At 39.2% G+C, this 26007-nt stretch overlaps 3 protein-coding genes and 1 long non-coding RNA gene across 12 annotated transcripts in view; 2 read left to right on the top strand and 2 right to left on the bottom strand.

The window, feature by feature from the left end:
* Positions 1-4213, bottom strand: part of pcsk5a (proprotein convertase subtilisin/kexin type 5a) — a 31462-nt gene extending 27249 nt beyond the window's left edge. For 4 of the 5 annotated variants that reach the window (XM_077585837.1, XM_077585839.1, XM_077585840.1 and 1 more), the window contains exons 1-5: positions 4064-4213; positions 2288-2392; positions 1375-1524; positions 428-571; positions 31-107 (exon numbers count right to left, since the gene is read on the bottom strand). In XM_077585837.1, the coding sequence (XP_077441963.1) occupies positions 31-107; positions 428-571; positions 1375-1524; positions 2288-2392; positions 4064-4213 (626 nt within the window). Of the gene's footprint in view, positions 1-30; positions 108-427; positions 572-1374; positions 1525-2287; positions 2393-4063 lie in introns of those variants that run through there. The other variant, XM_077585841.1, reaches the window with a different exon arrangement.
* Positions 1741-14091, top strand: LOC144063892 (uncharacterized). The gene is made up of 3 exons (XR_013296653.1): positions 1741-1871; positions 4302-4363; positions 13866-14091. It is a non-coding gene; the product is annotated as an uncharacterized LOC144063892 (long non-coding RNA).
* LOC144063885 (uncharacterized) overlaps positions 10826-26007 on the bottom strand; it is a 51490-nt gene continuing 36308 nt past the window's right edge. For both annotated transcript variants that reach the window (XM_077585842.1, XM_077585844.1), the window contains exon 4: positions 10826-11960. In XM_077585842.1, the coding sequence (XP_077441968.1) occupies positions 11771-11960 (190 nt within the window). In that variant the 3' untranslated portion in view covers positions 10826-11770. The remainder of the gene's footprint in view (positions 11961-26007) is intronic.
* LOC144063891 (uncharacterized) overlaps positions 23092-26007 on the top strand; it is a 15854-nt gene continuing 12938 nt past the window's right edge. For 3 of the 4 annotated variants that reach the window (XR_013296652.1, XM_077585854.1, XM_077585852.1), the window contains exons 1-2: positions 24903-25603; positions 25695-25857. Coding sequence is in view for 3 of the 4 variants with exons in the window: in XM_077585852.1 (XP_077441978.1) it covers positions 25486-25603; positions 25695-25857 (281 nt within the window). In the remaining variant the exon portion in view is untranslated. Of the gene's footprint in view, positions 24857-24902; positions 25604-25694; positions 25858-26007 lie in introns of those variants that run through there. The other variant, XM_077585853.1, reaches the window with a different exon arrangement.

Below are 26007 nucleotides of genomic sequence, written 5' to 3'. Positions count from 1 at the left end.
GAGGAGAGCCGAGTAGGAAGAAGTCCTCACTAGTTGGCAGCCGTCTCGGAATAACTCGGCGACGGATGGCGTTCTTGTCCGTTCACATCAAAGCTGGCGAGAGCATCCTGGGCGAGATTCGATTATGAGGAGCAGCACATACAGTAACCAGATGCCAGCAGCTATCCGTCTCCGTTTCATCAAACCAATCACAAAGAGCATTATTCACCAGTCTGACCAACGCCTAAGTGGATCAGACATCTAATGTCCATTCCAATAGTCCTCTCCAAGCATTTTGGCCCAAAATCTATAGCATGGCTGGCATATCTGTCTCTGTTATGCTCTCTTACACTAAAAGCTGCACTAAATTGATCATGATTAATGCACCCCACCCCCACCTCCCCCTCTTGCCGCCAAAATCATCCCATCTCATCCCGGGGTTACTTACGTAATTCGGTTTCAGGTCTGGATGCTCTCCATCGATGCCATCATCGAGAACGGACACCACCACACCGCTGCCGGTGTAACCTCTCTCCCAGGCCCCAGCGATGTTCATGGGGGGCTGGCAGCCTTTGGAGTAATCACTGCAGAGCTGCATAGTAAATAATGGCATGTCCAAATTAGTTGCTGGGGGGCAGGAACAAGTGTTGATTTATTTAAACTTTTGAAACACGGTAATTACTTCTGTTTTGAGTATAGTATTAAAATCAAAATTTTAGGAGTACTTCTATTGATTATCATGGGGAATGTGAGGTTAGTTGCCAGAAACAACGCCTGATAACGAATGCATTTGTTTTGTTTATTTGTTTATTTTTGTCACACACATTTGTTTACAAAAAAAATCGTATCTCAAGTTATTAAACCACTATTAAGCGCAAGCTAGCATTAGCTCGACTTTTATGTGATCAAAACAATGTGCTCCCCATAACTGCGCTAGCAAAAATGTTAAATTAGCTAAAAATATTAATTGTTACTTGTATGTAGTAGGCTGGCACAAGACACGTTTGCCACAAATTATTCCAGCACCATTTCTTACAAAATCAAACAATCCTCCTGAATAAGGTCATGAATGGGGAATATCTTGCCTCTCCAAATCTCTTGCCCTCATCGTTGATGCTCCCTGGTTCATGTTCCTCCTCCTCCTCCTGTTGCTGCTATCCTTTTTTTCTCTCTCCAAAACCCAAGACCTCAACCGCGGTTTGCTTTACCTTTCTATAAATGTCTAATTTTAATGTGCCGAGGTTGAACAAGGTTACAATCCAATTTTGTCATAGTCGGGAGTAGAAAGAAACCATGTCTGTTTTCAAATGGGTGTAAATGCAAAAATTTGTCATAAAAAAATTAATCAGGAAAGGGCAGAACTACTTAAGTCTAGCATCACTACAATTTACTTACATTGTACCACTGCTTGTGCTTCTTGAAGTGCTGCAAGCGAGTGTAGTGTTGCTGATGAAGAGCATCTCCACTTTGGGAGCTCTCTTCAATGAAGGAGTTCAAAGTTCTTTTCACTCTTTTCTGTATCTGCTGTTGTTGTAGCCATTCCACCTTAAAAACAAACATTTTAGTTATGCTAACATGTAGGGTATGAAATAATTGCTAAATATTACTGTATTGACTTTTTGAACCAGGCTTCAATTAACTAAGGAGTGTTGGTAAAATAAAGGTTTCAATTTATATTTTTTATTTTACTATTTAGCCATTTTTATTTAATTTGTCCATTAGAGGCCACCGTCCACTTGATTGGGCAGTGAGCAGGTGTCCCCAGTCCCCACTTCCGGGTCCGCGACCTGACGGTTTATAAACCTAACCTTTACTAAACCTAAATGTTTATAACTTTCCTACCTGGACGCTCTTATGGAACCTCAGCACGTGTCTATTCTATTACGGCCCATGTAAGTTTGGACTTTTGAGTGGATGTTTGGGGTTTTGTTTTGGGTGGTGACCAGAGAAGAAAACGTTTTTTTCTTCCTTTCGCAACTTTATTGGTCATTCTTAAGAAAGGTTGAATCGTTACGTTTTACTTTCACGTAGTAGTTCTAACTTTGTACATAGTTAAATTTGAATACTAAGATTTAACATGGTAGAATCAACAACGTCTAGTTAAACAATTTGAATAGAGATAGATATTAAGATATCACTGTGTCATGTCGAAAACGACTGATATTTGGAACGTCTTCTAAAAAGTGACGCAGAAAAGAAACGCTAATTGAGTAGCCGGCAAATAAAATTGGACAAATACGACAAGTCGACAACAACGTGTGATATTGGTGGATATCTTTTGGGGAGGGTCAGGAATTGGTAACTATACCTCGGTGTCCATGGCGACACGAGCTGTCAACTTGTAGTTGGGCGCCGTGGACCGCACCGCCGTTTCTTGGTGGCGAAAGATGTAATGACTCCTCAGCTGTCCAATCTGCGTGTACAGATACACACGGGCAACATTATAGCATATTTTGTGCCATTATTATGATTAAAAAAAACGCATTTCAACAAAAGACGAATATAATGACGTTCAAATACCCCCTTAAAAAAAAAATCTAATACAAAAAAAGGCTCCGCCCCCTGTTTTCACACGTAGGTCTGGACAAAAAATAACATCAACGATTTTAATCTAATAAACCCAAGAAACATTTAAAGGTTTTATTTATTCAAAAAATAATTACTGTGCAGAATGTTCAGACAACAAAAATGGATATTGATTCTAGATCAGCTTTAACGTAAACTTAACATTCATAGTTTGTGCTTAAACCTGCCACAAGTAGTTGGTAGCTATTGTAAACACATCTTGTAAACCACTCATGAGATCCAGCATTCTGCCACTAGAGTGAAAAGTTTGTAAGTAATTCTTGATCCTATGACAAATGCAAGTTAATGAGACACCCCACCCCGAACCTGTTTCAAATTGTAATAGGAAATGTATAATTTAGTCTTTAGGTGACTCATACAGCACTAAACAGCTGATAAATTATCAATAGTGTAGTAACCATACACTTGAGGGTCGTTTTTCATGCTTCGAAACATTAGCGGCCTCAAGACGTCATCGCGTAGGCAGCTTTTATTTCTAGCAGCTCGGTGAGATCATTTCATGAAAACGTGATAATAATGAGGCGGGTGACAAGAATAAATTAGAGCTCTAATTAAAGATGTTGTGAGATTTAACAACGATTCATGACCTAAAGTCCTTCACATCAGCCACACTTAGGGTTATTCTCCCAAAGGTTTTTAAGTGACTACTAACTCCCATCTGTTTTACTTGCTAAAACAGTTATTTCCATTTTGTCCACACCGATTAATGCACTCCTTTTCTACACTTTTAGGGTACTGTACATTAAGGGAGGCAAAGTCCTATATGATCAAAACAGTGGCGGGCCTTCTGCTTTGAGGTTAACTGCTCCAATAATTAATATTATATGGCGGAGGCAAATTAAATGGGCGCGAGAGGTGAAAGATGGCGTAAATTAAACTCGACACAAGCGCTGCCGTCGACGTAATTAAACTAATATTTTAACTGAATTCCACCGCAGCTTACAGCGACACTTCATTACCTCCCGATGTTTTTATTTATTTATTTATATAATCATCTGCTGGTTTACTGCAGCTGAACGCGGCAGCTTCGACTGTCACATTTGATCAATGTTTTAATACTTGATACCTACACCCCCCCCATACACCCCCCACCCACCCACACATACACTGAAAAAGGATAATAAATATCACCCTGCTTGGGCAGATGTTGCACAGCAAATTGTGTAGAATACATTTTCATTTACTGCGCCCCATCCAAAAAGCACAATTTACAGTTGCCTCTTGTATAATGAATGTTGTTTTATATATGGTTCGGCAGTGTTTGTGTTTGCTATCCTCAGCAAGCCACTTCATTGGTAACAATGTAGTAGGATTCAATATAAGATCTGTTTACAGTGCACAGTGGACCCGCATTATTTGCGGGTGTACGGACCGGGCCTAACCTCAAATATATACAGATAGAAAGATATAAAGCATGTGACTGTTGACAGTAGTTGATAGTTGTTCCTGTAGTTTGAGTAGCAATTAACTATCTTGGGGGTTACAATTTGCTTCTTACCTGTCCCATATTTGTGAATCCATATTTCTCCGCAATCCCAGTCGCAGATTTAGCACCTCCTTTAATCCGTAGGGCCCAGTCATTAGTGTAGAAGGCGGCTTGGCAAAAGTGCAGGAAGATTCCGATCCACAGTGCATAGATAATCTGCATTTCGGCCCAAGTTTTCCACTTTCACACACTTTCCCTGCTGCCGTCAGAAGTGTTTATCATTCTTTTAAGTCGTTCTTTTCATTACCAGGTTGGATCACACGCGCTTCTCTGTGGGGGAACCGGACTGGACTGGTCCTTCATGAGGATGAAGTAGGTGTCAGATGGCTGGTCCAATATGGACGACGGGTATCGTCACACACGCAATGTCAGCTGTGTTACCAGCTCAAATGATGCCATTTGGGCGGGTCATTCTCATTAACGTGTTTTGATTAGTTATTAGCCCTTTTTTTCCCCCCCAATCAATTGTCACAGACGGCCTGTAATTGATGGCCCATTCATTCAAATTATACCTCTAAAAATCATAATGACACAAAAATGACTTGAAGTTGTTGCGAAGTAGTCGACAAGTCAAAATCTCAACACACACACACACACACACAAATAGCCACAAAATATCCTGTTTTTGTGGTGGGCAAACATGGTGGGCTTTGAATCGGGTGGAGAATGGTTAAAAAAATATTGTGGGAATTAACAGTAAGTATTTCACCATAATAAAGGATATACTTAGTATTCTGTCACCATTTAAGGGAGAAAGCTCGTTCATTTTTGGTATTTAGAGACGAGAGAGCTGCTTCACTGTCATTTCCATCAACATGTGGCCTTCATCCGCTGGTATTTCTTTTTTTTACGTGCAGCTCCCAGCATGACTAACCCCTCTTAAATCATCCGGATGGGCTCTAATCACCAACCGCTGCTCACACTTTGTGCACACTGTAAGCCTCTTTCCATCAAGCGCATCTCTTGCCCTACGTCAGCAGAGACAAATGGTTTTGAGTTAATATGTAATATGTAGGGCTGTCAAAGTTAAAGCGTTAACTCTGGAGATGGATTTAAGTTAATTAAAGCGTAAAAAATTATTAACTCAGTGTGTCACTGGCTAATTATGGGAAATTGTGCGATTAATTAGTTAAAAATTTGTAATCGTTTGACAGCACTAGTTATATGCCTTATTATTAATACAGTCATCCTCCAGTCATAACATAATTTGTCCAAAGATCGAGTTGGCATCATGGTATTAGCTTATAATTATGCTAGTTATTGTAGCATACACAGGTATGACGCTAACCTGTTTTCTGGGTTTGGTCATGTGACATTCCGCATAAAGCAGATTTGCCCACACACTAGTGTGAATGCTTGTTTCAGCAGTTAGTCTGCGATTGTCCCGCGACTAGTCCAGGATGCATTCACTTCTCTCACTAAAAGCAGGCATAGACTCCAGTTCGCTAGTGACCCCAATGAGATCAAGCTTTAATTGAGGGAGGCATTTATTTTCCCTAAGTGGATGACACCCATCAATATCCTAAGTATGTCGATGTGGATTGCTGTAATGTGACACAATTTATGTAATCACTGTTTAAAAGGCACCACAAGCCAGCACAAGTCGTCGTGTCCTCTTCAAAGACTTCCTTGTGATCTGAACAAGGACTTAAGCGCCTCAAGGCAAAAGGATTCATTTTTAATGAGGATAAATGTGGCATCCAATCAAAGGAGGGTCATGAAAGAAACACGTTCGCAGTGACCTACCGGCTCGTTTTGTTTTCGCCTTTTTTCTTCTTGAGCAAGCGTCTCCTCGAGACAGCCGATATAGGCGCAAGCGATTACAGCCAATCTGAAGCGTGAGCCATGAACGACAAGCAGCAGGTTTGTGATGTAACGTGGCTCTCATGCGGCGCGGCGGATAGTAAACGAGGGGAGAGAAGCGAAACTTTGAAGTTGTCTCAGGCGTCTTCAGAGAGACGCGGGCATGTTTTGATGTTCAAGAGAAGCGCTCGCTTTCAAGCGGTGACACTTTTCCCTGGAAATAATAGTCAGAGGCCTTTCCTTCAACATGAGCTTCCACCTGTGCTTTGTTCAAAGCGTCATGCTGGTTATTTATGTTGCATGTATGTAACTATTGTTCTTCTAAAGTTCTTTTTCGATTCAGTGTTGCAAAAGCAGAGGGACAATGTCGGCTTTAAAGCACCCTAGCTCAACTTATTATTATTTAATTAGCCTTAAGCAGCACACACCTTACACGTGAGGCAGACGTGCTAACTGCTAGCCACCACGCAGACCACAAATATTCATTTTCTACAAAAAATTAATATTCAACACCCACATTTTCTTTACAATATATTTTATGCGCTCCTTCCAAGGTTATTTTAGTTAATTAAAACTAACGAAAAAAACGAAAACAAAAATTCAAAAAACTATTTTGTTAACGAAATAAAATAAGAAAGAAAATGCTTTAAAAAAAACTAACTGAAACTACATTTTATGTTTACAAAACAAACTAAAACTAACTATAATTATAGCAAAAATGTCCTTCGTTTTAGTCTTTGGTAATCAACTTACTGCGTGAGCCTTTGGGGATGATTTATTTTGATATTAACCGGAATAAGGACATTTGATAGTGTGGCACACAAAAGTGGCGTCATCTAGAAGCAGCCAATAGTTGCTTCCATGGTGTTTTTTAAATATTGCGCACAAGTAATACACACTTAAAAAAAACAACTAATAAACTAAAACTAATACTGAAACCAACTAAAACTAAACTAAAACTAAGCATTTATAAAATAACTAAAACTAACAGAACCACACTGAAAACTAATTAAAATTAACTAAATTTAAAAAACAAAACTCAAAACGAAATAAAAACTAGCTAAAATGAAAAATTCCAAAACTATAATAACCCTGGCTCCTACTCATCTAACCATAGGATTCTGATTAATATTGCATTTTTGGAATATGACATAAGTAGCAAAATCTCCGTTTTTATCCATCTCAGGGGGGGGCGGCCATTTTGCCACTTGCTGTTGACTGAAGATGACATCACAGTTACTTAGGGCTCTAGTCATGACCAATCACACGGTTCACGTTTTCTAAATTTGGTAATGTGGCGTTTACAAGCTGAGCTCTGAGTGACTGTGATGTCATTTTTAGTTGACATCAAGTGACAAAATGAGACGGATAAAGACGGGTGGATTTTGCTGCTTAATTCATATTCCACAAACACTATATGAATCAGAATGTACCGTTTTTAGACGAGCAGGGCTGCATAGAACATATAAAGAATATCTTTGCATTGAGTTTCCCCATCCAACATCTTCTGTATAATTTAACATTAGTTTGTATGTACATGTCAATGTCATGTCGCAAAGTCATTCCACCTTCAGATCCTTGCCAATCCAAAATCAATCACTGTTCTTTTGTCCCAGCCTTCCAGGACATTTGACGTCACCGACAATGTCAGGAAATGTCTGTCACAGCTTTTGACTTTGACTCCTCCCGTTACCCAATTGTGGCCTGCTTAGAGGAGAATTTATCTCCCCTCGTTTTTTTGTTGTTGTTTTTTTTAAAGCAATCCATCAGGATTTTGGCAGACCATCTCACAATGGGTACTTTTTAATGCAGTCTTGAACATCCTGTGCATTATGTGAGCGGGTGCGTTCGCTCCACATTTTTCTTTTTTATTTGGCCACTAATGAGTCTCCGATCTGTGTTGAAAGACGAGAGGATTCTTTCAAGTGTGACTTGAGGGTTTGTTTATGAGCGTCGTTACCGATTCATGCAGAAGAAACGTTCATGTCGCATCATTTATTGCTTCAAATTGTATCAAATCTGGGGATTTTTAAAAGCTTTTTTTAGTCATTGATGACAGGCTGATTTGCATATGTCTTAATTTAGCATTAAAATACCACAGTTTGTTTCTTTTAAACTTGTGTGAGAAAAAAAAATTCTCGTAAATCATCATAATTTGCTCAAATAGTCAACTTATTTTTTTCTCTATGTGACTTATTTCTGAAAATACTCAAGTGAACCCCTTTTCATTGTGAGAGATACATTCATGCCTCAGTTGAAATGTCATAAAATATACCATTAAAAAAAAAAATAAATAAATATTTTTGCTTTAAACTTCATTGAAATGTATTATATATTCATTACATGGTTTTAACATCTGTTGTTGGTTTGTTTTACTCTGCACATGACAATAAACTTTCTTGAATCTTGATTCTATTAAAACACAATTTTTAAACAAAAAAATAATAATCTGTATTTTAATATAGAACAAATTGCACCATGTTAGTGTCCCCTGCTCTAAAATACAGCGGACTTTGGCATACCCGCGGTAAGCACCCGTGTATTCCCTTATTTGCATTTTCCCGCCAAAATATATTTAAAAAAAAAAAGAAGTTTTTTTATGTACTATATATTTTTATCGGGGAACCAACCTGTAGTTTCGAGGAATATGTTTTTTCAACGATTAATCACCAGTTTTTGAGTACATTTTTGGGCGTTAAAAAAAAAAGAAGCAAATTCTTCCTATTTGCAGGTCAGCCCTGTCCTCAGCAAGAGTTCTCTGTTTACAACTTTTTTTCTCAATAAAAATAAAATATAAAACTATATTCTTGTAAAATTACAACTTTAATTCCTTAGTGTCCTTATGTTGTGTTTTTTTGGGGTTACAGTGAGGTCCTAAGACTCCGAGCCACTGACTGTCCTGTAATAATCCTCATATAAAAATGCCACTGGCTACTTGTATTAGCTTCTCCTCAGCATGCTGGTCCACTTCTGGTTTTCTCACGGTCATTCTGCACACTTTTTGACACCCGGGGATATGCTTGTTCTCCGTGCTCCTCCTACTGACATCGCGCCGCTCCAGCGTCAACACTCAAGTGACATCGATGGAGGTCTAAAAAAAAAAAAAACGTGATGCTAATGTAAAGTTTCTCTCTATGCTGTGATGCTCAGTAGCCGCATTGCTGACAAAATAGTTACCACACACACACACACACACACACACACACACGCACACACACACACACACACACACACACACACACACACCATCCACCACGTGCCCACGCTACCTTTATGGATTCTAAAGCACTTCTTCTTCTCTTGGCTTCCTTTTGTTCGCCACTCCAAGCTGGTCTCAGATCCTCGCCACTCTCTGTAAAACCACTCCTCTCTGTCGAGAGGATTACAGGCTGCGGGGTAGCAGATTAATGACTGACAAGTCCGCCGCGGCGCCATGAACGAAACACACCGCACGGTAGATGGCGCTCAGAGTCCCGCCGACACTGCGAAACTGCGATTTCTCATAAAGACTCTGTAAAATTGCAGCAACACAACATTTTACAAGAACCCAGTTACGTTTTTTTTCCCCCTCCTAATGTTACAAATTTGTTGTTGTATAATTTATTTTTCAAAAATATACACTTTTTTTCGCCAAAGTATCTGACATTCTTTCAAAATGATCAGTTTTCACACCAAAAATGTACTTAAAAAAAATAAATATATATATTTTTACAAATTACAATTTTTCAGGAAAACATTTTTTTTACTCATGTCATTTTCTTCTCATTTGTGAGTTAAAAAAAGCTTTAATAAACATTTTCACATAAGATTACATCTTTTTCCATCTCTAAAATAAACTATTTGTTCATAGATTATACAGCTTTTTTTCAAATAATATATTTATATTGTTCTTGTAAGATTACGTTTTCTGAAACAAAAAAAAAAAAATCTTGAAAATATCAAGCTTTTCCTGAAAAATATACAGCTGTACTTTTCACAATATGTTATTGTTTTATCCTCAAAAAGATACCACTGTTTCTCAAAACATTTTTCTGAAATATATACAGCTTTCTTTATTTAAAATATATATATTTTTTTTTTATTTATATATATATATATTTTTTATTTGCTATTCATGGCAAGGCTCGGTCCCTTGGTTTACTTATGGTTTACTTCTACTTGGTTGTGCTACATTAGCTAAAGGACACAATAACTTAATTGGAGCAAAAGTAGTGGCAAAACTCCACAAAGTTTTGCTTTTTCCCCTAACTAAAAGGAGGCCAGAAGCTCACAGCACCTCAGAGCCTTGCTAGAAGCAGCTTATGTGTGTCATGAATCACTAAGTAGCAATATTTGGGACTTCTCACAGCCGTCAAACAGCTGAGGCTTAATTTCCTCCGAATTGCCCTGCAGTGTCCAGGAAAGTGGGCTGTGTGAGTGAAAAGGACGGAAAAGCATTTAAAGCTGGCCTGTTTCAGATTGCGGCCACACGGACACTTAATCTTTAAAAAATGGCATTTTTCTTCATGTTTTGACACATTTGTGTGCCAAGCAAAATCAACTTTTTGACAATGTTGTCCGTGATAACGCACAAACTACACAAACACGATTATTCCATAATTATGGCAAACAAGTCCAGTTTTCTCAATTCTAAACTTTGCAGATTAGCATTACCTGCATGAATGGGAATCTTCCCAGAAATTATGTTATGAGGCTAATGTAATATGTACTGTAATTCTGACTTTCTACTTTGCTATTATTAATCGTCACAGCATTGTAACATTTGAGCATACATGGCTTGAAATGACCCCCAAAAAACGCACATACCTAATCTTTACGCCACAATATTATACTTCTCAATCTCCACTTTGCTGCAGTATTCAGTCTCAATCAGATAAACTGACGTCAACGTAGTTTGCGTAATCTTCCGCAACGTTTACAGTACTTGCGCTTCAAGCATCAAAAGCGGAATGAGGCAACACTCCAAGCAACTGTGGTAAAATACTTTTTTTTTAATAGAGCATTAATCCATATCTGAAATATAACATCATGGCAGAATATGCACAGAAGTCTCTTATATACTTTTCCATGTAAATGTACTTTGCTTAAATACGTGTGGGAGTGTGTGTACGTGTGTGAGTGTGGCAAGGGGGCGTGAGTGATTGCTCATGTGGAAATGCGTAGTGGTTTCTCCCACAATTAGAATAGTAAAAGATGTATTTTTTTTAAATAATTTAAATACACAAGTCTTTGATGGTGTCTTTAAATGTCTCTGAATATAAAAGCTGGTGTTCTGACCCTCATTAGTCCATTAATGATGATGACTCCAAATTCTCTTTAAGTTGTAAAACAGCTCCTTTTGATGTTTTACCATGTTAATATATATTTATACACTGCTCAAAGAAATTTAGGGATGTTGGTCTTTTTCCCCTCCTGAAATTTCAGAATGAACCAAAAATGCACTATAACCTTTACATGGGAACTTAATTTGACTCAAATTTTGACTGCATTTGTCCAACTGTTCAATGTTTCAGTGCTTTTTGCACAACTTGTTGTTTAAGTTTTCACGTAAAAAGGACATAGTGCATTTTCGGTTCGTCCTGAAATTCCACCCGAAAGCCGACTATCCCAAACTTTTTGTGCGTAGTGTAGATTATCTGTATTTATTCTCTTTACATCTAATCATTGCTTAGTCATATTGCACTTGATGCGACCGTCCCGCGCCATAACAAAGCTGAAGAGGCCTTTTTGGAGCGCTCTAAAAGCACATCAAGGCATTGTCATCACCTCCAACAAAAAGGCGCTCAAATCTCAACCTTTGTGTCTCGTCCTCCCACAGTTTTTCTTTTGTGTATTTGCATGTCATAATCCTCCAGGTCGCTTGTGAAATCCCCCGTCTGCGGGGGTATTGCAGTTGCAAAAGTCTTTTTTTTTTTCTCAGAGGAACCAGAAGCATTTCTTCCTGTTCTTCTTGGTGGGTGCTGTGGGACGCACGGCCTGGGGCGAGTCCTGTTGGCTGGGTGTGCCGGACGGAGGGCTTGAGGTCTGGGGCGATCCCTCGGGAGGGTCGCCAACCTTCCACGTGCGGACCACTTGCCCTTCCTGAAGACGAAAGTCGTGCTCTACGCTACATGGGGAGGGGTGAAATAAAAAGCAAACAAACACATTGGTCAGTCACACAAGTGTAGATATAAAAAGTCTACACACCCTCAGTTCAAATGCTTGGTTTTGTAATGTCAATAATGCGGTCAAGAAAATGTATTAAAATACTTTTTATGTCATAATACTACCTACAACTTGTACACCTCAATTAAATCAGTAGTACAAATATTTTTCTAGCAGGAAGGAAAAATAAATAAGTAAAATAATGTGGTTGCACAAGTGTTCACACCCTCTCATAACTGGGATGTGACTGTGTTCGCAATTAACCAATAATAAAAAAAAACATTTTATATGGGAGTCAGCACATGCCCCACAATTTAAAGCATGCATAATATCCAATAATTTTGTATTCCTGCCTCCTTGGCACAGTTAAAGGATTTCCTGAGACAATGTTTCTGTTAATGAGGCTGTTGATGCTAATGTCAGAGCTAAAGCACCGAGCCTTTCTGAAATGACCAAAAAGGAGGAAAAACGCCACTGGATGACGCTCAGTCATGTGATCGATGTCAGCTAGCGGTGTGTCGCACCCTACTGTGAATCCACTCTCTCTTATTTTAGTTGTTGTTGTTGCCGTTCCTTTGCTGCTATACTCGCTTATTATTATGCAGTGGCCTAGTTAGCGGGTGCTTCTCATCACACGGCAGCAGCAGCAGATGCTGGGAATAAATACGAGGACTCCCACCGTTGAGGCGATGCAGGGCTTTGTTGGAGGATGCTCAGGTTTATTCCTGCATGGCTGGAAATCAACAGAAACCCAACGCCTTTTTGTACACCACTTGGGATACACACTGCGGGCCCTCACGTTTCCTCCTCCACCCCTCTCGTTCTGCACTTAACTAATACTTAACTCATTCACTCCAAGACATTTCCACTGAAGCAACACCCTTCGCTCCCGGCTGTTTTACTAGATTTTGACTGATTTCGCAAGGCCCACAGAATATTGTGTGCTATTGCTATGAAAACATAAAACCTTCCAAAAGAAAGATTACAGTTTCTTCTTTCATCAGGATAAAAAGTATATTTCTATCTGTTTCCATTTTGGAGAAATAGCGTTAGAATATAGCTAAATTTCATCATTATTCACAAATCCGTTTAAAACACTGGGGAAACGAGCTGTTTTTCAACATGGCCCTGGTTGATCTCTTATACTCTGCTGCCACCTGCTGGCCGTTTTTTGCAATAACTACCATTGCTTTAAGCGACCTCTTCAGGTCAGAGGCTGCATCAAAGCCTTCTGTATGCTGTAACATAAAAAAAACATAAACATAAACAACGTATAATTAAATTTTTGGGACCATGACAATATTTAAAATAAAACGTTTTTATACATTTTTGGGAGCAAATCAGTTAAAGTACATTCATCTTCTTTTTTTTTTAAATAGCATAATTGTTTATCCTGTTCATGGTCACAGGGAGCTGGAGCCTAGAGAGACAGACAATCATTCATGCTCATATTCAACCAGACACCAAAAATCAGCAAAATATTTTCACCACTGTTGTAAAGTTCAACAAATACTAAAGAAAAAAGTATTGTACTTTTCTATTGAGGAAGGCCTTTGGTGCATAGTGTTTCAAAATGGGAGCAAGAACCACAAACGGGGAATTTTTCAACTAATAGATGGGGATACATTCCGCAAGAAAAAAATATGAATAGGTGAAATGTGAACCATGAATAGGTAAGGGTGCACTGTACTTCCCCTTTTCTACAATTTCTTCCTAAGTTCTAGCACTACCTAAAATGACAGTGCTTTCATGGTTGCATTTCTGCCATGTTTTTGTCGCAGGTGCTTTGCAAGTGCTATTCCCGCTGCAATAAGGGGACTGTATCATTCTGCCTTGAACACTCAAGTGCTATCTTGTTCTTTCACAGAAAACCATCAACATTGCATCGAGCCACTGATCAAATCCCCGCAGGATTGGAAGAAATTGAAATTGAAGATGAAGAACAAAACATCCAACGACAACGAGGAGGAGTGAGAGGACGAGGCGACTGAACAAGGAGAGGCCTCAACATGAATAAATAATCCCTTGGGGATCCATCATGCAGCCATCTAAGGTAGGAGTGGAATTTATCATTTAATTCCAGCTAATCGCGGGATGTTAAAAGCAGTCGGATCGTATTACGCCACAACACATCGCGGCTTAAGACAGCGACACATTATTTTTTGAGAATATTTGGAGGCTGCTCAAGCAGCGCTGAAGGTCCTGGCTGTGTGTCAGAACTATATTAAAAACTCAGAACCTAGTGTGCATCTCATTCTCTTTTTGGCATGATTTCGTCAGTGGTAAATAGTAACAAAGTAACAACATTTTGCAGGTATCTGTTCCGTACTTCGAGTATCAATTTTTCTAAAACCTTTCACTTTTAATCACTACATTTTAAAACGCATACTAGGTAAGATACTGTATGTTTCAGTTGTTATCATTAGTAAAGTGACCAAGCATCCTCTTTTGCCTGAACATGTCCACTTTTTTACATTTTGTCCGGGCATCCATTTTTTAGAAATAAATTCATGAAAATGTCCGGTTTTCGTTGTGCAGCGGGTTCGATCCCCAATTACCCTATTTATTAAATAAATAAATAAAAAAAAGGTCGATCGCGGGAGCAAAAAAAAGGTGGGCTTACATCATTGTGTCATTTTTTATTCATTTATCAAATAAGACTTCAATAGAGAGTTATGTTTTGTTTGTTTTATTTATATCATTGAGAAAACTTGAGTATAATTTAAGGAGGTGTTACTTCAGTCAGCTGTACTACTTGAGTACAGTGTGAGTATTCCCACCAAGCATTTACATGTTTATATTGCACACGACCTTATTATCAACCTTTGGTTCTTTTTGTAATGTTTTCAGAGCAACCAAAGACATGCTAGCATGTCTATGAATAAATAAGACAAAGTGTTGTTTACTGACAGCGGATGAAGAATGCTGGGGGTTAAAGATCAGACGCCACGTCAAATAGCTTTGCAAAGAGCGAGTGAAAGGATGATTGATTGCTGAGGAAACGCAAGGAAATAAACGCAGTCAGGAGTTGCAGCTGAAGGATCGACATTGTGGTCCTGTCGCCGATTAAGCCGTGGACTCCATTTGCAAAGGGTGGGAGGGGGATGCTGTGCTAAAGTGTATAAATGAGGCAAGTTCAAATACACGACAAGAGCAGCCAAAAGCGGGGCTGGCAGCCACGATTTGTCCGCTCCGGGGGGAAAAAATCTGTTCGCCGCAAATTCCCGCTCACCGCTTTGGTTTACTTTGGGAGGCGTCCCAGCTGACGCGCCAGGCATCTGTCGCTCACTGCTCGGAGCGACCCGTTTAGTGAAATGTCTCGCATGGGTACAAGCGGCGGCGAGGATCACCGACAAAGCTCGAGGTTGGACAAACGACTAACCAGGATGTTAAAAGATGAGAGCGCTTGGAGACATCTGCCAAAGCTGAGAATTTCAGGAACAACGGTAACATTTGGTAAATCAAGTCCAATTTCATCAAATGTGCAATGGTGCCTTGAGACAGCTTAGAAGTTTTTCAAGATGTAATTTGGCTTCAAACTGTTTAATTCCAAGCTTGATGCTAACATTCAATGGAAAACACCTTTAGCATGCAAACAATTAGCATCTCATTTTTGCGGCCCATGCATAGCGAAAATCCGTCTATAATTGACACCCATATAAAGTAAATGCACTGGGAGAAAACATTTAATGAGAAACAGGGATTGGCCCCTCCCCCCCTAAAAATAAAATAAATAATACCCCAAAATATTTTTAAATGTAATTTTTGTTTATTTAAAGGTGCATTTTGCAGTTTAAAAAGGTAATATTAAAGCGCACCATGAACAAGCCTGATACAGATCAAAGATCAACAAAGATCCTTTAAGACCAGGATAATAGATTTATGGAAAAAATATTAAATTGACCACTTTTGGACAAAGAAGGTTTCTGCCCAATAGTGATGCTGTACTAAAAAGGATTTTTCATGTTGCATTTAATTGCCTGTCATCTTAAATGCTGGACATGATCCAGATGAAACACATTTAATATTAATCATTTTAATTAAACATGATTAAATTAAAAATACATGTAAAATATAATTAAACATTTTAATATAATTCAAATGTATTTAAACTCATTTTAAATGTATTTCTACAGTTATATTGTATTTTATTTAATAACTTTTTACATTTTAAAGCTGTAATTTAGATTTTTTTTTTTAAAGGTTACATTTAAATCTTTTGTTGTTCTGCTTTTAGATTGAGTAATCATTTTAAAGATGTGGAATTTTACATCCCAAAAAATGATGAAATAATTGTTTAAATGATAATTTCTCCAACAAAGAGCTATTTTTACACCAGGCCCGCAGGCTATTCATGAGGTCCTTGGGGCTAGTTGGTGGCGATCACTGATCTAACCAGTCTGTTGTCACATTAGCATTCATTTAGTGTTGCCTTTCCTGGCGAGTCTCAGAATAATATCAATCATTATTTAAAGTCTGTTTCGTTTGGTTGCAATCTCAGGGAAAATTCCTGCCTCTCCATCCCCCAAAGTGCTCAATTAGTTCGCCGTTTGCTACGTTTTTGTAGAGCCTCTTTAGTTCGGGACGTTCCCGGCATTGCAATGCGATTATCTGGAATTCATAGTGTAGCTTGCTGGCGTGACTTGTACTTAAATGTAGGTTGAATACAGCTGGGAGAGATGTTAATTATTTTGTGAGTAATTTGGAAAACACTGGGTTTCTGTATCCCTCGTGAACATTCCGTTGCTTTTCAATTATACAGTGACTATGCAGTCTACATTTACCTGCATTTTACAGTGCAGTTATTACACTGCAAGTGGATAGAATCTTACACGGGAAGTAGCTTTAACAAATCTGGCAGGAAGACAGAACCAAAGTGTGAGATTGTATGTGTGTGTGTGTGTGTGCAAAACGCACTGAAGTGTCGCTCCGCCAGGATTGCTGCTATTGAGGAAATTGGAGCGAAATCTACTGTTTCAGCCTCTCGGGCGTCTCTGTTGTGGGACAAATTTAGTGCAACATATGCGCTGAGGTGTGCTGACACAGTCTGTCCTAACAAGTCAAGCCAGCGGCCGCCCACAGAAATGATTTATCCCCGTGTTGCGCGGATGGGGATGCTGCATCTTCTCCTACTGGGGTATATTTATTTTTGCTTCACGCGGGTATGAGGATGATAAAATGGCTGCTAAATGATGCGGCGGCTGCATTATTTAGGTATTGACTGATCACTGCTTTAGTGGGAAAGATTTGACAGCTGAGTGTTTAAATAGCGCTCAAGGATCGGCTGCCTCACAAGGCAGAGAAAGGACAGGGTGAAAAACAGACAGGCACCTAGAAATTATTTTGACTAATTATTTGTTGTAATCTTTCCTAGGTGTGCAACCTTTCAACATCAGCCTTACACAAGTGTCTCAAATAGATTACTCCCTCAAATAAACACCTGCTAATGAACTTTTTTTTTTTCATTTCACAATTTAATCGCAACTTCACTACAGCACCACCTGCTGGATTTGGCGGGGCACTATCCCAGTAGCCCTTTACTGTCAAAAGAGCCATTTTAGGCCAAATAAATCACAAAAAATCTGTCTGAAGCTGCAAAACATTTGAACATTGCGATGAAAGAAATAGTCTGTTAGTGTTAGTCTAATGTACTGAGGGCCCAAGAGCTAATAAGAGTTGGACCATAATAGGAAAATATGAAATATCCTATACTTTAAGATTCATTTTCTTCTACCGTTCATCTTCCTTTTTTTTCCCCCAGACTTTATTTTTTATACATTTTTATACTTTTCCGCTTTTCATTTTTATGGACATATTATTGTAATTTTCTGCCTCTCTTTTTATGGCTATTTTTTTTTTACATTTTTTTCTGCCTTTTTTGCTAGCAATTTTCTGACACTTATGGCAATTTGTGGGCATTTTATAGTAATTTTATAGATACTGATTCAATGTTTACTTTTCTGCTTTTTTGAAAGATACATTTTCTGAATTTTTATGGTAATTTTCTGCCTTCCTTCTTTTTTTTTTAGATTTTATGGTTTTCTTTTCTGCCTTTTTTATTCAATTCTCTGACATTTTTTGCAATTTCATGGACATTCTACCTTTCGTCTCTTTTTGTCTGAAAACTTGGAATCTGACTTTTTTTTCTCATTTTAATCCTTTTTTTTTGGGGGGGGGGGGGGGTTCCACAGGACTAAAGAGCCACATGTGGCTCTGAGCCGCAGGTTGCAGATCCCTGCATTAGCCCCTTATGCTAAATAGGACAAAAAACTGTCATCACTCAAGTAGTAGTCAGCTAACAGAAAGTTCAAGAGGTTTGTGCAAAGTTTGGAACATCTCTTTCACTAAAACACGACACATCCATTCCACAAAGGCGATCGTTGAAGTCCTTTCAACGTGGCTCTCTGTTCTTTTCAACCTTTTATTTTTCACACGCACATCGCTTCCTACTCGAGCCTTTGAGGAGATATGGGTCCAAAGTGTCTGGTTTCTACAATAATTGCAGTCTGTGCCAGGCTTTCAGAGGCGGGTGGACCTTTACCCTGTTGTGATGAAGAAGACACAATGCGGCAGCATATAACTTGAATACAGCCCCATTGCGGTGCGAAATGTCTTCGCCATCTGCACCCACACGGACAGACTTGACCTTCATGTGCTGTGTTTACTACAAGACGTGACAAGCAAAGTTGGCTAAAATACTCTCACTCAAGAAATTACATATGCCAGTGTAAAAAAAAAAAGACAGACAGAGTGGACAGAGGACGTGGCAGTGGACCATTCACCCTAAACGAAAAACAAACAAAAAAAAAAAAACAATACTTGGAGACTCAGCTCCTTTCTGATTCTTAGTCCGGCAGTAATATGAGTCGCACATCGAAGAGGATAAAGAATATATGCCTTTGAGTATTGTTATATTGTCTGTCTACATGCACTGTTCGTGTCAGGCGGATTGACGGCTCGTGTCGAAAAACTCAAGTCAGGTCACTTGTATCTCAAGGCAAAAAATAATAAAGACTCTTCTAATTGGATGGCAAATATCTTGCTACACCAAATAGGTTGCCGTCACCGCTAAGGCTCCCCGGTTCATGTTCCTATGTGGCAGGATATCCCCGTTGTTCACCTGATAAGACCACAACATCGCAATCAAGATCTCAAGCACGGTTGACTTTACTTCTCTGTTTGAGTCCAAAATAGAGATATCGGTTTTGAAATGTAGAGAGCAAAAGTTAAAAATTGGATGCAAAAAAAAAAAAGAGAAGAAAAATACTCCAAGTGAGTGTACTTACAGTACTTAAGTACAATAATGAAGTATTTCTACTTATTTCCCACAGTGGCGAGCGGCAGGACTGTGTGGGTGCGAGCTTTAGAGATCTCATTTAACTGTGGGCGGGTTTCAAGCGTGATTAGTATTTATATGACACATCATCCACATGAGGCAGCGCTCCCCTCGTCCCCCACCCCACCTCCTCACGGTGATGGGCACCATCTGGCTCCCGGCGTCGCCGCCAGTTGGGAGCTCTGTGATTACGGTAAAACAAGCGCCTTCCCCCACCTCTTGGCCGCTCAGGTTTTCACGCCCGGCAGTACATCTGTCACACAAAACCAACCCTGGACATTATGGCTGCAGCATTTTGTGAAAGGATTATTGTAACCTCACCGGGATGTTTTGGATTTATAGTCGTTTGCCCAACAGAGCAGAGATTTTTCAAGTGTGCGCAACACTGGTCACCGTTTTATTTAGTGTCCCCGTCGACGACAAGGATTTAATGGTTGATGAAACTGCAGAGTTACTACATTCTCATCGTGCTTTCATCGGCCTCCTTCACACAGAGGTCCTGAAAATGCAACATACAGACAAACAACCACTCGCACCCAGGAGCGGAGGTACTTGGCTGCCAAGTCATGATTAACGGGATTCCATTGTGGAATTAATTAGTTCTGCCTAACTGGCGTGTTCACACGGTTGCCGTCATACTTTGAAAATGATCATCCATTTTGACCCGTTGGTACTAGTGAGCAACTATTGATCCATAATAATAATGAGGATATCTATAATACCTGAATTGAGTGTTTACATAATTACTTGCTTATCTTGGAAAATTGCATACATGGCCAAGTAGTTGTTGTTTATCATACCATCCACAGACTTTCATGAAACAAATTGCACACATAACCAGAAGCTCAAAATCAACATTTTTATGAGCTTAATTTACTAGTCGATGCTATTTTATGTGCTGATGTTTTGCTTTTGTGGATGTCTGTCAAAATGGCATCAGCCATCGGTGGAATTTGATCAAGGTAATTGGCTGTAGTGTAGCTAGCAAATAATTTCCGGTGATAGAGCAAAGCATATGGAGAACATGCAAACTCAACACTGTAAAAATAAAGATGACCTGACTTAACTTGACTTATGCAAAACCGTCAGAAATTTCCCGGTCGATCAATTACGTCATTGATTGGCTCCGCAAAATAATAATAATAATAATTACATGTTATATTTATTGTTCATCAGTGTTTTAGCAAGATTTTTTCAGGTTATTTTCATGCATTTCAATCGGCATCAATTATATGTGGTTTTTCGCTATTCGTGGACCGGGCCAGGCCTTATCCCTGAATGACGGCAGTTGACTGTAGAGTAAATATTAAAGTTAAGTTATAGAAAAGTTATTTAAATAGATATATTGCTCCATCTTCTGATTGATTATCTTTTTTCTTTTTTCTCTTCAAACTCACTGATTGCTAATCAGTGGTCGGCCAAAAAATCTGGATCGTGTATATTAAAAACATGGAACAAAAAGTCTTTGGCATTTCAATTCATTTCTGGCTACTTATTGTAATTAAGACTAATCTATTTAATTACCATCTTGTTTAAAAGTAAACAATTTTTTTCATGCCCACTCTTCTCATTTTGCGCTTTGCGTGAAAGCGCACCGTACGTAGAGCAAGTAATTCCCCCTCCCTCCAGCCGCCAAATCCCCGACGGCTGCTGGTTGATTTCATCCTCGCGGTTCAGAACGAGGCCGACGCCTTCGGTGTATATCCTCGTCCCCCACGAGGCGCCTGTTGCGCATCGGCTCAGCCCTGAAGTGAAGATGGATTACTGCAGAAGAACTGCCTGGCCTGCCCTTTTACACGTTTCACACACACCACTTCTCCATTATCCGCCTCATCCGCGGTGCGGCACGCACGCACGTAGACGCGCGCGCGCGCACACACAGAAGCAGGTCTGCAAGCTCTGACAGAGTCGTTAGAGAAAGGTCAAAGTCAAGAATCTGACAAATCTTTCTTCAGAGAGTGAAAATATGTCTCTCACATTCATTTATACTGAAAGCACAGCAGCTTGTATGTGTCGAGTTTCTATCCGTTTATATTTATCTCTTCTTCTCTCAGCCGCCTCCGTGTGTTATTGGTCAGAGGAGGCCATGCGTAGTTGTCGGATGATCAATGTCCCGTCAGATATAGTCGGAGGGTGTGTTTGAAAGAGCAAAACAAATCCCGAAGATTGCCTCCGTGTCTATCGGCTCCAGGGACTTAACCTTGTTAATCGATAGGCCGCTCGGCCACAGAATGCTCAACTAAAGAGTCTTTGATTTACATCATGTATGGTGTAGCAACCAACATGCGCGTATGGACGCAGAAAGGAATACATTTAAATCTGTTCTACCTCATTTATGGATAGAAAGAGTACAAAGTTGTTATTAGATCAGAATTACTCACATTTAACCCCACTAAACAAATGTCACATGTTTAGACGCAAATCCCATATTTGCAACAAACAACTTGACACTTGCTGACAAGTTCAGCGAGTTCCCCCGCCCACGCAATAGTGGGGTTACCATCCACCCATTTATATTCAAATTTTGACCATTTGACGTTTTGACCGGATATAGAAATCTTTTTGGAATAATTTAAAGAAGCAAATAATGGTATTTTAAATGGAAAACAGCAAAGAAACACTACAGTTTATCACGAATTACAAAGAGAAAAACATACAACGTCATCTCACAATGCAGTCGCTTCCTGTTGTTATTCTCTTAAATTACTAGTGGATCACATCTCTTTGGTGTATAGCGCCACCTACAGCGGCGGAGTCCTCTCTCAATATTTGCAAAAGAAGAACAGACGGGAACGGGCAAAAGTCACATGTCCGTTTTGCGCATTTTCAATAAATGTGCCTAAAAAATGTGAAACAGTTGAATGAAAACCCATATATTGTCAACTTTCTGAACAACCGATATCATCTGTCAACAACTTCACACCAAACAATCAATCGCATCGCGTCGGCGAGTTCAGAGAACAGCCAAACATAGCCCTTGAAATCTCTCGCTATTTTACCTAATGAAGTGTGCATATATTCCTCAAATTCACATCCCTGGGATGAACTGGTAGATTGATTGCAGGCGATAAGAAACAAGCGCTCCCATTTATCAACTCCAACTTTCAACACTGACGCTGCATGTTTGCAATGGACGTAGTCGGGATTTGCATAATATTCCAATATGGATGTAATTCGTCGGAAAGTGAGCCGGTCCCCGAAAGAGTTGCCTCTTGAAATTCATATCAGTTCTATTCGCTTCGCTTCATTGCCTCTTCAAATACAGAAACACGTTCCCCCTCTCCTCCTTCCTTTTAACCTTGCTACTTTCTTGGGAATTCATCTTATCTCCCAGGAAGTGGGCTCTTTTCACTGGCGGTTATGGTAATGTCAGAGGATTGTCAATGTTTAATGAACGGCCCGAGGCGGGATTGTGCTTCAGAAATATCCCGGTGACCGTGAACATGAGGAGGGGTTCATCTGTAATTTGCTTGCGCTTGTCTCAATGCGCGTACACTGACGCGCACGTTTCCTTTAGACAGGCTCCTGCTCATTTGCATGCCGGTATTTATAGCGCACGTGTGGGTTTCCCTGAATAAAGCTGCCTCGTGTTCCGCTTCATTTGGCTTTGATGGAAGGCGGCAAGCTGCAGGTAGCTGCTTTCTCCTCTCCCATACTCCCCTCGCTCGCTGCTCCCATTCCAGCGTCTTTGGATCCTCATCGTCCGCAACCCTTTGGCTGTGAAATAGACTTATATTGAGGGCGCAGAAGTAGGAAGCGGATTGTGTGTGTGTGTGTGTGTGTGTGTGTGTGTGTGTGTGTGTGTGTGCGTGTGTTTGCCTTTGTGTATTATGAGGACATTTCACCTGAATACATGCCGTGCTGCGAGGACATTTTGAATTATGAGGACACAGCCCATGTCCTCATAATTATTTCAATGCAGAAGTGCTTCTAGGGCTGTAGAAGGCTTAAATCCAAAGTTTTAGCCAATGTCCTTGTAAAGCATAATTACGCGAATTTGTGTATTTTTGTGTATTTGATGGCGCCCCCTGTAGGAAGGTCCTTGTAATGCACCACTTCATGAATAATTCACACCAGTGTATATTTCACAGCATTTGATTGGCTGACCATCACCTGTCCTCACAATTACGCACGTCTCCATAATTCAGTTTTTTCTCAAAATGCTGTGTATTGTGAATGTTTGTCTGTAGACACAGAGCCTTTTTTTTTTTTTTTTGCAGCCACCATTTCCTAAGTAAATAATTAAATAATGAAATACCCTACGATATTTAATTATATAATTCAGTATTTAATTATTTCAGTGGTTGTTTATTTAAAAATGTACAATGGTTAACAGCAGAGACAGAGAAACTGTCAGTGCCGTACATTAATTCATCATTTAACATCCCACCCTGCCTTTACAGTATAACATCTTTCTGTACACCAGCGGCCAAATGTTTTGAGAATGACATTGATTTTCTAAGAATCTGCAGTGCTGACTTATTATTGTTTTTTTATGATGGCAATTTGCATGTACATGTACTCCAGAATGTTATAGTGATTAGATGAATTGCAAAGTCCCTATTTGCCATGAAAATTAAAGTAATTTCCTTTAGTGACCTTACAAACTTTAAGTGAAGAAGGCTTCAGGGCACCCAAGAAAATCCAGCAAAAGCCAGGACTATCTCCCAAAGTTGATTCAGCTGCAGGGATAAGGACATCACCACCAGTGTAGAGCTTGCTCAGGAATGGCAGTAAGCAGGTATGAGTCCATCTACACTCATGGTGAGGGAGTAAGACTTTTGGAGGATGGCCTGGTGTGACCAGTGAAAAAGGGATTCCATAAACACAGACCAAAATAAGGAAAAAAGAGTTACAGTTATTTTCTCTGATTAACCCCCTTTCCAACTGTTTGGGGCATCCGGAAAAATGCTTGTCTGGAGAAGAAAAGATGAGCGCTACCATCAGTCCTGCTTCATGCCAACAGTAAAGCATCATGTGACCATTCATTTGCAGGGTTGCTTCTAAGCCAAGTTACTGGGCTCGCTCACAATTTTGCCAAAAAACACATGCGTCCATTACTAAAGTATAGTACCAAAACATCCTCGGACAGCAACTGTGTGACAGCAGCAAGGTTATTTTATTTACTAAAGCAAAAAAACATTTTCGTTAATGAAAAAAATAATAATAACTTTTTAAAAAAGCAAACTGAAATCACATTAAACGATTACAAAATTATCTATAATTCTAGCAATAATATCCTTTGTTTTCGTCTGTGGTAATTAATTTAGTATATGAGCCTTTCGGGTTAATTTTAAATGTGATCTATTTTTTTTTTTTAATTGACACTGTAAATCATAGAACAATAGCCACTCTTATCAACAAAGTTCATAATCCAACACTGAACCAATTTGTTGATTTAAATGTGATTTATTATATTGCCCGGAGTACGGAAGTGACGTCATCTAGCAGCCCCGATAGAGAACCGCCCCCGGCTCTAATTACTTCACGAGACGTGATGGCAGTGTAGCTGTGCTAATGAGGTAGGTTTGAAGCTCGAATTTTTCCTCCAGAAACTTGTTCATTTTAATGTTGGTCGCTTGTGTACATTGCTGAAAATGATTTATAATGCAAGTCCAGTGTAAGTGCAGCTAAGCTAACGTTAGCATACCTAACCATCTGTTGATTATGATGGTTGCAGCTAATTATTTAGAATTGCTACGCTTTTGTTAGCGACGGTTAGCTCAGTTAGCATAGCAGAGCTAACCGTCTGTTGAGTAAGATAAATGCTAATTGAAATTTTTAAGAGGAAAGCAATAACAGGCTGGTTTGATAGGCTGGTTTGTGATGTGAAAATATACAATGGTTTAGTATTACCAGTACAGTATAAATGAAGTATTGGTAAATTGCTGCATTTGTGTTTACTTAAATTTGTTCTTTAAATAGAAATATTTCAGTAAAGTCTGTTAGTGTTCATTACATTTAATTTATGCAAATATTTAGCAGAGCTGTGCTATCCACTATTTTATTTTCGTTGGCACATTTACTGCACACTGCACAGGATATTATGGTCCACAGAAAGTCAACTTCAAAACATCTGCACCAAGTTACCTATCAAACTGATTGAAACTCATTTTTTTCTATAGCTTTAGATCATTATCTTCAGTGAGATATGTCAGTCATGAGGCCACAGAGGGCAAAAGTTAAACCCAAAGAAGAGGTAGCATATTTTTCATCCTTAGGTAAAGACAAGGATGGCTTCACCATAAAATATATTAATTCATTCAAAGGTGAGTATTGGTAAAAGATTCTTTAGTATGGGCCTAGTTTTCATTACTGTTATAATGAAATATTTCTGTTGTATCCCTTTTTCTTTGTAAGGTCGAGGAGTGTTCAGTTCCTGCTCCTTTCAGAAGGGAGTCTTTCCTACTGAATATCGAGGAAAAGTTATAAGCAAACAGGAACGTGAAAACAGGCTGAGAGTGTATCATGATGCCCAGAAGGTTTTCATGTTTGAATTTCACTACAATGGAAAAACACTATGGTATGTTTATATGGTGTGTTGTCACACTTAATTTTGTTTTTTTTGGGGGTGGGGGGGTTATCGTGCAAGGTTTGACAAAACATAAAAGATTAATTATAACTCAAAAGCAAAAGTACATTCTTTTCTCAATATAATTTTTTTTGTTTTTAT

Source organism: Vanacampus margaritifer, chromosome 14 (genome assembly GCF_051991255.1).
Source record: "Vanacampus margaritifer isolate UIUO_Vmar chromosome 14, RoL_Vmar_1.0, whole genome shotgun sequence".
Classification (NCBI taxonomy): domain Eukaryota; kingdom Metazoa; phylum Chordata; class Actinopteri; order Syngnathiformes; family Syngnathidae; genus Vanacampus; species Vanacampus margaritifer.
The sequence above is the reverse complement of the archived record's forward strand: the minus strand, read 5'-3'. Positions and strand labels throughout refer to the sequence as shown.